General features: G+C 42.8%; 1 protein-coding gene across 1 annotated transcript; it reads right to left on the reverse strand.

Annotated features, from left to right (window-relative positions):
- Positions 1 to 5,041: 5,041 nt before the first annotated feature.
- LOC125837807 (zinc finger protein 8-like) lies at positions 5,042 to 5,482 on the reverse strand. Its single transcript, XM_049516878.1, has one exon. It carries the CDS (start codon positions 5,480 to 5,482, stop codon positions 5,042 to 5,044), a length of 441 nt encoding a protein of 146 aa, XP_049372835.1.
- Between the last annotated feature and the right edge of the window lie 8,199 nt (positions 5,483 to 13,681).

Here is a 13,681-nt window from a genome sequence, read left to right on the forward strand (position 1 = left end):
TTTTTACATAAAGTCCGTAGGAAAGCGGTTGCTAAGGCTTGTAGCTTGCTTCTGTCCTTAGTCAATATTAGATTGAAGTTGTTCTGACTGCCGTATATTTTTTGAACCGAATACCTTCCTCTGTAATCTTAGGTCTCTCTCTTTTTGAGAGAAGATTTTCTACCCTGCCTGCCTATGAAGAACCTCAAGTCTATTGGGAAAGGATGTGGTGGTAACTCCCCTATTTCTAGAACCGGGCATCCAGCCGTGTAGGAAAACTCATCCTAGCCATTATATCGACCCTATCCCCAACTCTAGCTGAGAAGCACTCTCCACCCACTTCCATTTTTCTGTGTGCCCAAAAGCACGCCGGCCCAGTTTTTGAGACCCTTTCTGATTCCCTCACCAATCTCATGAGAAGCAAGCCCAGCAGGCCCTGCCTTAACCTGTCCTTAGACAGCCAGCCCTCACCAAGCTGTTGGCATTGCTAAACGCTCTGCCACGAAGCAAGCTTTCCCGAATACGGTGGAAGTGGCTAAAGAAGTCGGAAGGAAGAAGGTAGTTGGACAACTGTATACACGAGGGTACATTAGTATTCTAGGAATCGGAACATTGAGAGAAAGGGTAAGGGGTAGGAATAAACTTTTTTAGGTCTTGCTCTACTAAAGTAGTCGGCCGAACCTTCGGTTCCCATAACCAAGTTTTTCTTTCTCACCCCTTATGTATTTTTTTTACTTCATCCACACTGTTTTAGTTTTTCTGAAGTGTGGGGCAAACGGCGCCCTCTACTTCTACTTCTAACGAAAGGCGAACAACCGACATTGCAAGAAATAGAAAGTCCCTGCCTGTTTGAGCCAGAAAGCGTACCGGCTATTTGAGTCGCGAAAGGGATGCTTTCTTAATATTATTTATATAATAATAATAATAAATCTATAAACAAAAATAAAAAACAAAATTTTTTTTTTCCGAAAATTCTTCATTCCTGGAAGAGGAAGAAGTAGACAGGACAAAGGCCTTCTCTTTCCGTCCGCTCTTCCCGAAGTGAGCGATTGCATGTAGAGATACGTAGGGGCTTATAGTTTAAATGGTGATATTGTAGGCTCGAGCCCTACGAAGCCTACCACCCCCCTCTCTTCACTGATACAAGGCAGTTTAAGTACCCACCAACCTGCACATCTCAATCTAGCGACGGGAACCACACTGCTGCCACTGACCTTCGGGCACGCCTCCTATGCTTATCACTCACCTACGCTCTTGCAGCATGCCCCCTTCGGGCAATATCGTGTAATACGCGAACCAGCTGAGCCATAGTTCTTCGTTCGCTATATTCTTGCGATAGCGAAGGCGTGGTTCATCCTCTAAGAGAGATTAGATGGGAAGGTTCGGATCAAAGATCTTCGCGAGACAGCCTCGGGGCGCCATATCATGTCGGGAATAAGGGGGACATAGTGAACGTAACCACTCCCTTTGTTGGGGGCTATGACTCCCCTATCCTTTCAACTTTTTGATTCCCAGGTCTTTTTTATTATCACTGTTGGAATATTTTTGTTGACTAATTGGTGAGGACGGTTCACAATTTCTTTGCTGAAGGAGCTGTTAAGCCCTAAGTTTGAATTCCAATTTCATTGCCCTTATTCCGAAATATAAAGTCCTTCTTTCAACGATTCCAACCTACCTTTATTTATGGGATATGTGAAGGAGAGATTTGTAAATCTAAAAAAATTCTCTCTAGATCAAAAAATTTGTTTGATTCTCCCTATAAAAATTGTTAAGGAAAAGGGGCGCAGGACTAAGTAGAGAAGATCTCCTTGGAGCACGAGATGGCATTAAGTGATAGGGGATTTTAACCTAAAGACAACATAGGAGGGAGGGGGGTCAAAAGAATGCCAGGATATGGCAAAAGCATCTTTTTGGATCGAATGGGATTTTGTGAGAAATGGCGGAATTTGATACATGGATGTTTATGTAATGAAGACTTTGGAGTGCTTGTGGATGGTGTGCCACATGGGTACTTTCCAGCTTCTCGAGGGCTGTGACAAGGGTTCCAAACCTAGCTTGTTGATTTTTGTGAAGAAGTGCTAATGGTATCATTGAAAATGATAACATCTTACCATGCTTCGAGATCGTGCCCACACTCTCCTACTTTCTCTTTGATAAGATGTTCTAATATTATATAATAGCCATAAACGGAATCTTAAGAAGAAGAAAATCTTTTTGGAAAGAAGCAAGAAGCTGGTTGTAATGTTGTAATGGCCAAAAGGTAAATTTGATAAGAGCCATGCTTCCTCTCGAATAGAGCTCCTCACAGAAATTCCAGATCATTGAAGATGAATCAAAAATTCCTATCAAGTATGTCCCTCAAGAGAATAAAGAGAGAACCTTGCCTCTAGTAGAGAAAATGAAAAAGAGAATTCATATTAGAAAAGAAAATTGTTGTCCTGCGGAGGTCGACTAAGGCTTATTAAACATGTTCTAGTCTTCCTATGCACATGTGAAAGTTTTTTCCTGAATTAGCCGGCCCAAACTTCGGCTACTAATAATGGGATAAGACCTTACACTATATAGGATATGTTACCCTCTCTCCAAGAGTGCAGTGAAGGACTCTCGCCTCACCCGCCCGTTTGACTTATGGCATCATCGCTTGCTTTTCAATCAAAGTGATTTCATAACCATAAAGAAAGACCTCTCTTTCGGGATCAGTCCCGTCCCTAGATGTAGTAGTCAATCCGCGGGACATTCAAAGAAGCTATGCACCTTCACGGAATGTTAATGAAAGAAAGCCCTTTCATCCTAATCTCATCTACTGAAAAGGGGGCCGGGCGTAGCACGTTCTTTTTTGGGACACATAGGCTATTACAGACGCATCAAAAAAGACTTTTCGAAGCCGGAATCCCAGAATGGAATCATTGCAGAAGAAAGGTATAAGGCTTGGGAACCGGAACAGGATTAAGCCTTTAAGCATGCAGATGAGTGTTTGCTGTAGCCCCAATCCTTCGGTTTCCGGATTGGAACAAGGAGTTCCATGTTCATACTGACGCATCACTCTATGCCATTGGATGTATGTTGGTGCAAGAAGGGCCGCTTGATCACTCCATCTACTTTTAAAGTATACGACTTTCCGCTTGGGAATTATACAACCACCGAACCTTCTTTATCATGATTCACCCATACCTCAGACCTAAGATGAGTACCAGAGCTGCTCATAACAACGTACCAAAAAGAAGAATGGAGAAGTTCATATTCTCCAGATTCTACTATAAACCAGGTAGTGAGGATGAAAAAAAGCATAAGCTACCTCGTATGTGTCCCGTCTTTCCCGCTGCCATCTTGGTGGATACGCCCCATTCACTTAAAGGCGGCCAAACCAACCCACTGAGCCAACCTTTTAGATTGAATAAAGTTACTAAGCTAGTCACCTCACCTCTCTTTCTTACCCGCCCTTATTAGTAGTAGGCAACCTTTCTTTCTCGCCTTTCTTCCAGCTTTTTCCAGATAAAGGTTAATAGAGTTGCGCTTTCTTAGTACATTGCCTTTCATTACCAATCTGTCGTTTTACACACAAGTTACCTGATGTTCCTACTACTAATAAGGGCGGAAGATGTTAACCTTTCGCTATTAGCAAGCACTCCCCTAGTTTTGACCTAATGAGCTTTCTTTACGTTGAGTTAATTAACCCGGCGGGTTCGCCTAGATGCCTAGTAAAGAACGAGCTGGTGGGAAAGAGCTGGAGATCATGAAAAGCATTTCCACACAAGGAGGCAGGCGACCGGGAAGCTTTGCTTCTAGAATGCCGACTACATGGGAACAGATGTTATATAGGTTGATTCTAATTCTTGCTGCCCGCTCGATTCCGAGGAATAAAGGGAGGGCTTGACCACAATTTCCCAAGTAAGAGATAGAATCTCACTAATTGGAAGGAAAGGGAGGGCTTCAATCCATCGTGCTCTACATTCAGCCACACCACAGTGACCCCGAAGAGATCTTCTTCTAGTTGCGGGACGAAATCCGACAGCCAATTGTTGGCTCTGAATAACCAGCCCAGCAATAAGCTCAATTGTTCCATAACTTGCTCCTCCGGATGGGAAGTATAGATAGAAAGGCAGAAAAGGAGGCGTCGGCTCTGAAATGATGGAAGATTGAATCATTCCTTCATTCTATTCCGGCTATTCCTTTCCGGCGGGTGATTTATTCATGAGCTAGAGAGATAAGAGCTTCGATTCGCAGGCAGGATATAGAAATCGGGCACTATCTATATATAGTAGCTTCTAACTCCGCAACTAAACTAAAGGCTCTGGAACATAGTATACGCCTAGAACTGGTGATGCAGATAATGCGGTATCTGTTGGAATTGGAGCGAATCCAGATGCAATTTACCAAGTCAAAGCAAGGGGTTGAAAAAGCACCACAAGGGACGGGAACGACGTCCTGACTAAACAAGAGTTTCTTCAATTTGGTCGAAAGTCGTAAAGAAGGCACCGGATAAGCAGCTAACATAAACTACTACCGTACAGCGCATCCCGTGGGCGGCCTTCAAAGGCTATCATTCGTAGGACGAGACGCTAACCTACGCCCGTACATTCCAACCTGCCTCCTTGGGACTTAGCTCTGAAGATGAATTCCCGGTTAGCCGATTACCTTGCCCGGTTAGGAGAACAGTTAGAGGTAGGAAAAGATGCCGACACCGAACAGTTAAAGAATTCTCCTTCGCTTCAAGACTGCCAGCCTATTCGCTTTGCGCCGAAGCAGACGCTGCCCATGGAGAGCCTTTTCCTTTGTGAACATGCCCATAAGACACGACAAAAAAGCCAAAAATTGGGCTTCTAGACGCCTTACAATAAAGAAGCCCCGGCCCCTCGGTGTCTTACACGTCTTCTTCGACCCTGCCGAAGCAGCTTTCTTTCTTCAGGTAGTGAAGTCACTCCGGTTTGTGTATGACTTGACGCTCTAAAGTCTGTATCTTGCCCCTAGTTACTTAATCGTATTCGACTTCTATCGCAGATCTGTTATTTCTTACGCATTTCTTTCCATTAGCTCTCCAAGCTTCCTATCTTTCCATTCCTTCCTAAGCTTCAGTTGGTGTAATAGTCCCACCCCCAGTAAGGGGAATCCTTCCTAAGAAAGAATTTTTTCCGTTTTGTTGAGGCATGATGAGAGAGGGCGGCTCCATGTCGTTGTTGTTCTGAAGAAAATGGAGGCGGACCATATTACTATTATTGTTGTTACGGTCGGAGGAGTCGGTGGTTGTGGTGGTGGTGGAGAACATATTACGGCGAGAAGCGGCTCTTTCACGCTTATGAGCATTCTGGTGTCCTCCAAGAGCTTGAGAAGTGCAAAACTTGCGAGAACAGTAGAGGCAAGAGAACATTCTAGAAGATGGAACCTTTGCTTTTGGTTTAGGGATCATGGGTGGGTGCTGATGATCCACCATATCTGTGGGGGAGGCGGTGGAGGAATTAGAGGACTGGTTCCAGAAATCGTAAACAAGCTGGCTGGGGTCTGCCATTAATTAATTAGTTTTCTCAGGGAGGAGGAAAGGGAATGTATGTATGTAATTGTGATGATGAGAGTGTAGTGTTATATATTTATAGGAGTAGAGTGAGTACTGATCTGATAAAAAAAAAGGTGGGGGAAGGGGAATGGTTGCATATGGTGACAGATTTGGCAGAGCAGAGTGAGTGCCACTGGCTGTTTAATTTGTTTGTATGTATCTGCTCTACCCCCCACCCACTCTCCTCCTTTAGTACGTACGTACTAATATACGGTTGTTAAAGTGTACACCTGTACACCTTCGTTACATTTTTACTATTTTATCATCATTTCATTTCCAGTATCCTTGCATTGCATGCATACTCAATTACCCATCCTATACACTCTTAAGTAAGTACACATGCTGCATGTTATCACTAATTAATGATAGCTCATTTTGGAGTGAAACCTGATCTTAAGATTACTTTACTATACACTTAAAACCTAAAGAATTTTATGTTTATCAGTGTAGTTAATAATGTTGTTCTGTACTAGTACTAGATATATTTATCACCTTTCCAGGTTCCCCATCCACGTTAATTAGAAAACAAAAAAAAAAAAAATGATTATTTAATACCATATTCTATTAAGTCAGTTATAGTAGACTAGGAATCCAGAAAACTTCAAATCAAGAGGTCATACTCCGCCAACTACGCTTGGTTAAAGCTTTATCCCGGTTTGTTTCATTTGCTTTCAAGTCTAGTGGAATCACTATGATAGCTTTCCCCGGGATCACAAAACACTATTCTATTAGGTCACGAACTCGTGCCCCATTCTCTCTGACCGAGGCGCTAGATCTTCTATCTATTCGATTGACCCTAAAGCTAGGAAGACTGCCCTACCTTCGACTGAGAGTGTCTTCGCCTATAAACTCTTCTTGCGTACTTGACTTATAGGCTTGACGCCCATTTCCTCTAGGCTAGTTCATTCCCGGAAAAGAAAACTAGTTGAATTAGCGAGGATCCTTAAGAAAGCGGGTGCCATTCTGTCAGCTTCGTCCCAATGGATATCTCTTCTCTCAAACAGCAACCTAAGGAATCTCTCTTTCCACATGAGGTTTGAGGGATAAGGTCTTCTGGAAACCTTTTGAAGTGGGCAAACCAAGTCAAAGAAAGAAGCAACTCTCCCAGGACCGGAGAAGCTCAATTTCAAAGGTTAGGAGTTTAGTTCTGACTAGTACTGCCGAGGAGCGATTCCTCTGAATGGCAAGTATGAGTTCAACTGCCCTTCCTTCGGAGAATGGAGTCAGGGAGTGAGGAGACAGAAAGAATATTTTCATACCTTAAACCTATAGCTATCAACAGTCCGCACCTTTAGTTTTGTCAACACTGAGAAGCGAAGAGCTCAAGGTCAGGCAAGGCAGTCTAAGAGGCTATGGAATAGTTGCCTCAAAATAAGGGGTTATATATGATTTTACATTTATAGACAACTTTACAGATTTGTTTATGGATCTTTGAGAATTTATTTTCATTTCCCTGAGATCGTGGAGAAGACATGTCCAGTCCAATGAATTTCAATCCCTTATCTCTCGGCTCGGAAGGGCACCAACGGTCGTGTTATCATACAGGATAGCTGAGATAAAAGCTATGTTATTATGCGTGGAGCCTTTTAGAAAAGCCCTTGCTTTCTTATATTGTCTAATTGAAGTGAAGTAATGTACCTATACCCGGGAGTAGCAGAAAGAATAAAATATCTCTTGTACTGGAGAGTTTTCCCCCTAAGGCATCCAAAGGCCCTTAAAACGCGACTTCATATGCTTGTAGGGGTCTCTACTCATTTGCCTTCAATCCTGCCTTTTGAGGAAGAGGCCGCTAAGGAAGGCCTTCCAACCATAATGCCTCCATGGACGGGCGGCGTGCTCCATTCTTAGTATTGCACAGTCAGTCCCGCATGAGTAGAGGCGCGCAGGCAAGCGAATAGAAAAGTAGTCTTTCTCCGCGGCAAGCATATTCAAGTACCGAACAGCCCGAGGAGTAGGCTTCCCGATGCTGAACTCTATTCCTTAGGTTCGGAGGTTCATAGGTTCGTAGGAGGAGCCTTATGTCGTAGGCCCTTCTTTCTAAAAAGTGGAGTTTTGACTGACTCTCTGTGCCTATGTGTGAAAACGAGTATGTGAACAGAACATCTTTCAAACATCGAGATGAAATAAGCCGTGGGGCCGGCAAACGGAACTAAGAGCTGCTCAAGGCACCACCAGCCCTTGGCACAACGATCAGGTCAAGCAAAGCGATATTATTTTCAATTCATTTTTGAAGCCCTGGGTACCAAGCAATCCGTTTAGATCTATTTCAGTTGCCAATGAAATGGAATATGGGGAACTCTCCGTCTAAGTGGTTAATCCGACGAGTCAATTCTCAATGCGATGCTGCTATCCGTTCGACGATCCCAGTAAGTGATGCTATGTGCTCTTATCTGTCTGTTCTAACTGCAGGTAGTGCCCCCTCCATCTTTCTTCTGGGGTTTGCTTCCGAAAGGGTCTTAGACCTCAGCTTGGGAAAAGCATGGTTTAGGTAATTGATCTACGCGAGACCTTCCATTGATCTAGGGAGCCTGGTGTAGTTTCTTTCCCAAAGAACTCTTTTTCAATCCATATGGCCAAAAAAGGCTATCTACCCCCATTCTACCAGCAAACCCTTTCTTTTAGTCGGGCAAGGACTCTCGGTTAGCCGTTTTTTTGTTCTTTGGTCATTTCCGGTAACCTGGTAGATCTACTGAACCTTTTCCAGAAGGGAGTTTCGAAGGGCTGCGAAACTGGTAACCTTAGCCCAGAACTCGATCTACGGCCCCCTCAAGGTTAGGGGCACTCAAAAGCGCCGTTGCCAACGGTGCAATCTATGGTGCCTCCAAGGCATCCAGCCGATCCTTACCCTTCCAAGTGATAAAAAGTACACCACACTTTTTGATCAGCTTTGCTCACGAATTCACATTCGACGAATCCTATATTTATTGGGGAAGGTTTTGATTCTTTGCTCAGCTTGGATCGCGATTGAAAACTCTCCGAAAGGGGGAAGTCACAAACGAATCCTCTGACGGCTGATGAAGAGTTTTCTGAGCCAGGATCACATCCTTTGAGGATGCAAATAGAATTACAGAAAGAAGGGTTCTATTCGATGAAGAGTTCCCTAGCTGGAGGGTTTTGCACCGAGAATGAATGAATGAATGAAATAGTGGAGTCTTAATAAGAGTAAGGATCGAACACCCGATTCCTATAACAAACGATTCTATGAAAAGAGGTTGAAAATCGCATTTTGGGAAATCTTTCTTCCCGGTGAAGCGCCTTGGAATCTCGTTGAGAAGCATGACAATGGGTACGACCTCTTGTGAAATCGGTCGTTCAAGCTCTTTCCTACCCCTTTCTATTTCGACTTCTTTGAAAGGTGAAAGAGTAAGAAGCTAGACCGACTTGCTCTTAAATTAAAAGCAGCAAGAGCAAGTAAGTAGGCTTTTCTCCGCAAGAACAATCTTGACTTTCTTTAGACTTTATAATATAAGGCCCTTTAAACGATCGTAAATGGCCTGAAATGTAACGACCTATGAGAGAAGGGTTTTTAGAAAAGAAAGCGTACCAATCCGGCAAACAAAGCAAAAACAACGGCTCCTACATAAATAGAATAGAATAGAAATGCTGTCACTAGAACGGACCACACAAATAACATCTTTCTAGCCGCCTAAAGGAAGTATTCAAAGATAAGATAAGGCTATGCGCACACAAGCTAACTTCAGGTATGCAGTTAGTTCTCAAGCGATTCCTTCGGATCTTAGGTGCGACCTTAGGGAGCTTGTTTTGGCAGCTACTCTCTTATAGTTATGTGTCCTGGTTTCCGAGTTCTAGTTCAAGGCAGGGCAGGACGGGACTCACGGGGGTTGGGGGGAGCCTTCCCCCAGGGAAAGCCTAATAAGACTCATTCTAATACTTGAGTTCAAGCTCCTACTTCGAAGTAAGCCTATGGGTTGTTTCGAAGCTTAGTAGCTAAAGCGTACTTGCGTGTTAAAGGGGGTACGCGGATTTGGGCTACTAAGTGGAACCAGACCATTCAACTTGCCATTTGCACTCTCCTAGGGTGCGATCGTAGGAAGCTCTATTAGCGAATGCAATTCCCCGCCCGATAAGACTGATCATGCCCTGCTGCTTGGCTTGGAATCAAACTAGCCTATCATGCCCTTTCTTCATTCCTATATGGACCCATATTCCTATGTTCTTCCAATGTTTACTGTATTACTGGGATTCCTATTTACTGAACCATATCAAAGAAGCTACTTTCTTTCTGGCTTTTATACCCAGGTATAAAGGGATAGACAGTCTAAGAGAGTGCCAAGAAAGAACACATACCTATCACTTTTGGAAGGTTTGGAACCCTCGATTCATCCGACTCAAGGAGAAAAAGAGAACAAGATGGGGGGGCTTGCCTCCTCGTTCCCTTTTACCTATGCCATGATGCTCATGGGCAGCTTATCTCTAATTGGATTTCCTTATCTTTCTTCTTCAAATTACGAGTTGAGATTTGGGGAGAGTGGATAGGACAGGGTGGTGGATGACGTAAAGGAAGGGAAGGCCCATCCCGTGCTTTCGAGCGATTCTTCCCGCAAAAGGCAGATCTTTTTCTTTCCGTCCCAAATAGAACAATTGAATAGGGACTTAGATGTGACCAAGGTGCTTGCAAGCTTAGGGTTAGCAGGTTGTTGGCTGGGAGAGCTGGTAAAAGAATGAAACCTTCAAGAGACCATGGTTAACAAGCCAGCTGAGGAAGAACAATCTCCCCCAGCAATACCGATCCTCCCTAGTTCAATCAGAATCGAGAACTGCGGAGAGGTTCTAACCGGCCTAGCCTAACCAACCGCTACAAGCGGGCAGGAAATAGATGTGGTGGAGACTCAAGTCAAGGCGATGGATCACTATCACTATAGATAGATGCTTTCCCTGGACTGTGTTCAATGGCACCTGATATGCCAACAAGGGCTTACTAAGAGATCTTGCATGTTTTATAGGGTGCTTCTTATGTCTTTCCATAAGCAGAAGTATGAGTAGAGCTGCTCTTCCCCTATTCTGAATCCCACTTCTTATGTCTGTCAACAGGAGCCCAGCCCCTGGTTCAATCGATAGATAGGCCGAAAACATATTTCTGGACAAATGAACAGACCTTTCCTTTTGCCAACAAACCGGTCAAACCAGTAACCAAGTTCATGCGTCAGTACCACGTCCAGGATCTTAGGAAAGGGGAAGCTCAAATGATATCTAATGGGATGGGCATGCTCCCCACTGCTCTATGATTTATTATAGTCATACTCTGTTTCGTACCTGGTAGCTAGCCTTTCGCTTCCTCCTTGTACTAGATTTTTACTTGAATTCCCCCTGAAAGCGAGAACGCACTATATGCCTTTAAAATAAAAAGAAGGCTGGAAAAAAGAGAGAGCTCCTTTCTTTTCTAGCTTTGGCGGGAGGAATGAAAATCCTATCCTATACGAAGGCCTATATACAAAAAAAGCACTTTGCCTAGAATCCCAAGTTGCCTCCCCTCTCCTCTGAGGCCGATCGCATCCACTTTTGGAGCCCCTCGCCTTTGAGTACGGCAGCAGCCCAGACATAGACCTAATTAGGGGCCTAAACTCTTGAGTAGATTGCCCATGGAAGGGAGCTTACTCCAAGATCTGACTCCCCCCGTGTAGGAGTTCGGGAAGGCCAGAAGTAAACAAAGAGCGGTAGAAGAGAATAAAGTGTTGCGCCCATTCTTTTCTTTCATAGCTGGAGCAAATGGAAGGAGACGTCGTGCAAGCCGAAGACTTTGACAGGTGTCGGTAGGCACGCCTCTGATAAGGGCTCGATCCTGAGAATCAATCCCAATCGAATCTATGGAAGGGAGACCCTCTATCCTCTTAATCTTTAGAGTAGATATTATATATAGGATAATAAGTCCACTGCGGTGCCCAAGACAAGGCAAGATGAATAGGAATGTTGAAGGGACATAAGGCTCAGCTAAGGTAAGGAAAGACCCTGACCATCTAGGTCACCAATCTTCTTTTTTAGGGAGTCGGAGACGATCGAAGAGGCAGCAAAATAGGAACTTTCGATCAGGGAGAGCTCAACAAGGTCGAGACCAAGATGATGGATATTCCAAGGAAGATCGAAGAAGATGAATGAAGGTTTATACCTACCCCTAACTGGCACTATGAATCCAATCCCATCTACATGATGATCCTGAAAACTTTTATCTGCATCATGAAATGATGCATGCCAAATGGCTTAATACGTGGAATGTACGATCAAGTAAGGGGAATTCTAAAGCATAAGCATAAGCTTGAACTTGATAAAAAAAAACATACTTACCTCTTCTCAACTCACTCCACTAAACTCAACTCAACTCAACTCAATGAAACATAGTTCAACTCTATAACAAGAGACTCAAATATGATGAAATAGGGCTCAACTCAACAACAAGATACTTGATGAGTCCATGATTTGGACTCATTTAGGGCTTTATTTTAATAGATTCAGTGTCCTCAAATGCATATTTTGTGCCAATAACTAATGTAAATCCTTGATTTTTAGGTATTTGGATTGATTTACAAAGCATGGACACTAATGAGCAAAAATGAACAAGGCAATTAAAAGAACGAAGAAAAGAGAGCCTCATGATTGCCTAACCAATTGGGCGAGTCGCCCAATGATTCTGATCTCGCCTAAAGTTCCAGTGTGCCAAGCCCTGAAGGAGAAAATCAAGTCAGTGAGTCACCGAACGGTTCCCCGATGCAGTGCTAGTTCTGCCAAAGTTACCGAACTTGAAGATGCTGAAGGACAAATCAAAAAGGCGATGGAATGGACCAAAAGGCAGATCGGTGATCCCGACTTATTACACTGAATGGTCCTTCCCAACATATTTTTGGCAACTATAAATACATTTTATAATTCTTAGACTAGTAGCGAATATCAGTTATAAGTTTTCATATTAGAATTTTTGAGTTTTGAACCGAGAGTTTGGAGACAATATTTTCTATAGCTTTGAAGATTTGAATATTTCCATTTTTAAGAAATTGGAAGTGGGTCTTTGATATTCTTCAACCTTGAACTTGTAAAGACGAAATTAATATTACCTAGGTGATGGAAACACAATTTGGTAATGATTTTTATCTTTTTATGTTGTCGAGCTAAAGCCTCAATTCTTGGGGTGTGATTATGTGATTGTGGGTTGATTTAGCTGTTGGGTATTATTAATGGATAGTTTAAATGCTTTTTAAAAGTGATTTTAATCACTAATTGTGGTTTAATTTAAAAGTTTGTAGTTGCAAATGCAACTCTACCTTCGTGTTTTTGGCTTGCTCAAGAGAGAGGTTTCAAAACCAAGATTACTGATTTGATGGTCTATGGGTATTGGGTTTTCATGGGTTCAGCTCGAGAGAGTAAATCCTAAACCCTTTTCCACACATTCAGCTTGAGAGAGTGGATGGACTAAAGCGTAGGTTGTTCTTAATTGCTGCTTATTGGTGTTTGAGAGAAACCAATTTGATTCGGGGTAAATTGTTCGAGAGAAGGTTTATCCCCACTAAAGTCTAGCTTATTCACTGATTTACAGCTATTTACTATCAGTTGCAATTACCCATTTGTCTACCTTAGCCTATAATCCAATCACAACCCAAGAACCCATCTCCTTACTTGTTTTATTCGTGTAATTTGTTGTTGTTGTAGATATAATTACAATTAAAGCCCATTGTTATTTGACACTTGTGTCACCCCAAACTTGAACCATGCTTTTATTCGTAAATGTTTTTACCTATGATTGACCTGAACATATTTGTACTTCGCTTTAGAATCTTAAGCACGTACCACTCCATGTGGGATTCGACCCTAACTCACTTAGTTGGGTTATATTATTGACTAACGATAGTTGGTACTTAGAATTCGAAAAAGTGTCGTGATACGTGAAATCAAAATGGTGTCGCTACCGGGGAGTGGTGTTGTTTAAGATTCTTAAATTAAGTTGAATTTTTTTCTTGTTAGTCATAGTTGAAGTTACTTAATTGTAGGTTTGGTTTTGTCTGTTTTTGTTTATAGCAGCATAAAAGAGCATCTCTTGTAGTAATGGTGACCTAATGGACCTCTCTCCTTTAAGAATGATGATTCTTAGGGATAACATCCTAACTTTTTTGGAAATTAGAGGGTGAGTCAATCCATTAGCTCTAACTG

This window comes from Solanum verrucosum, unplaced genomic scaffold (assembly GCF_900185275.1).
Source record: "Solanum verrucosum unplaced genomic scaffold, falcon-dt-bn FXZP01000197.1, whole genome shotgun sequence".
Lineage (NCBI taxonomy): Eukaryota > Viridiplantae > Streptophyta > Magnoliopsida > Solanales > Solanaceae > Solanum > Solanum verrucosum.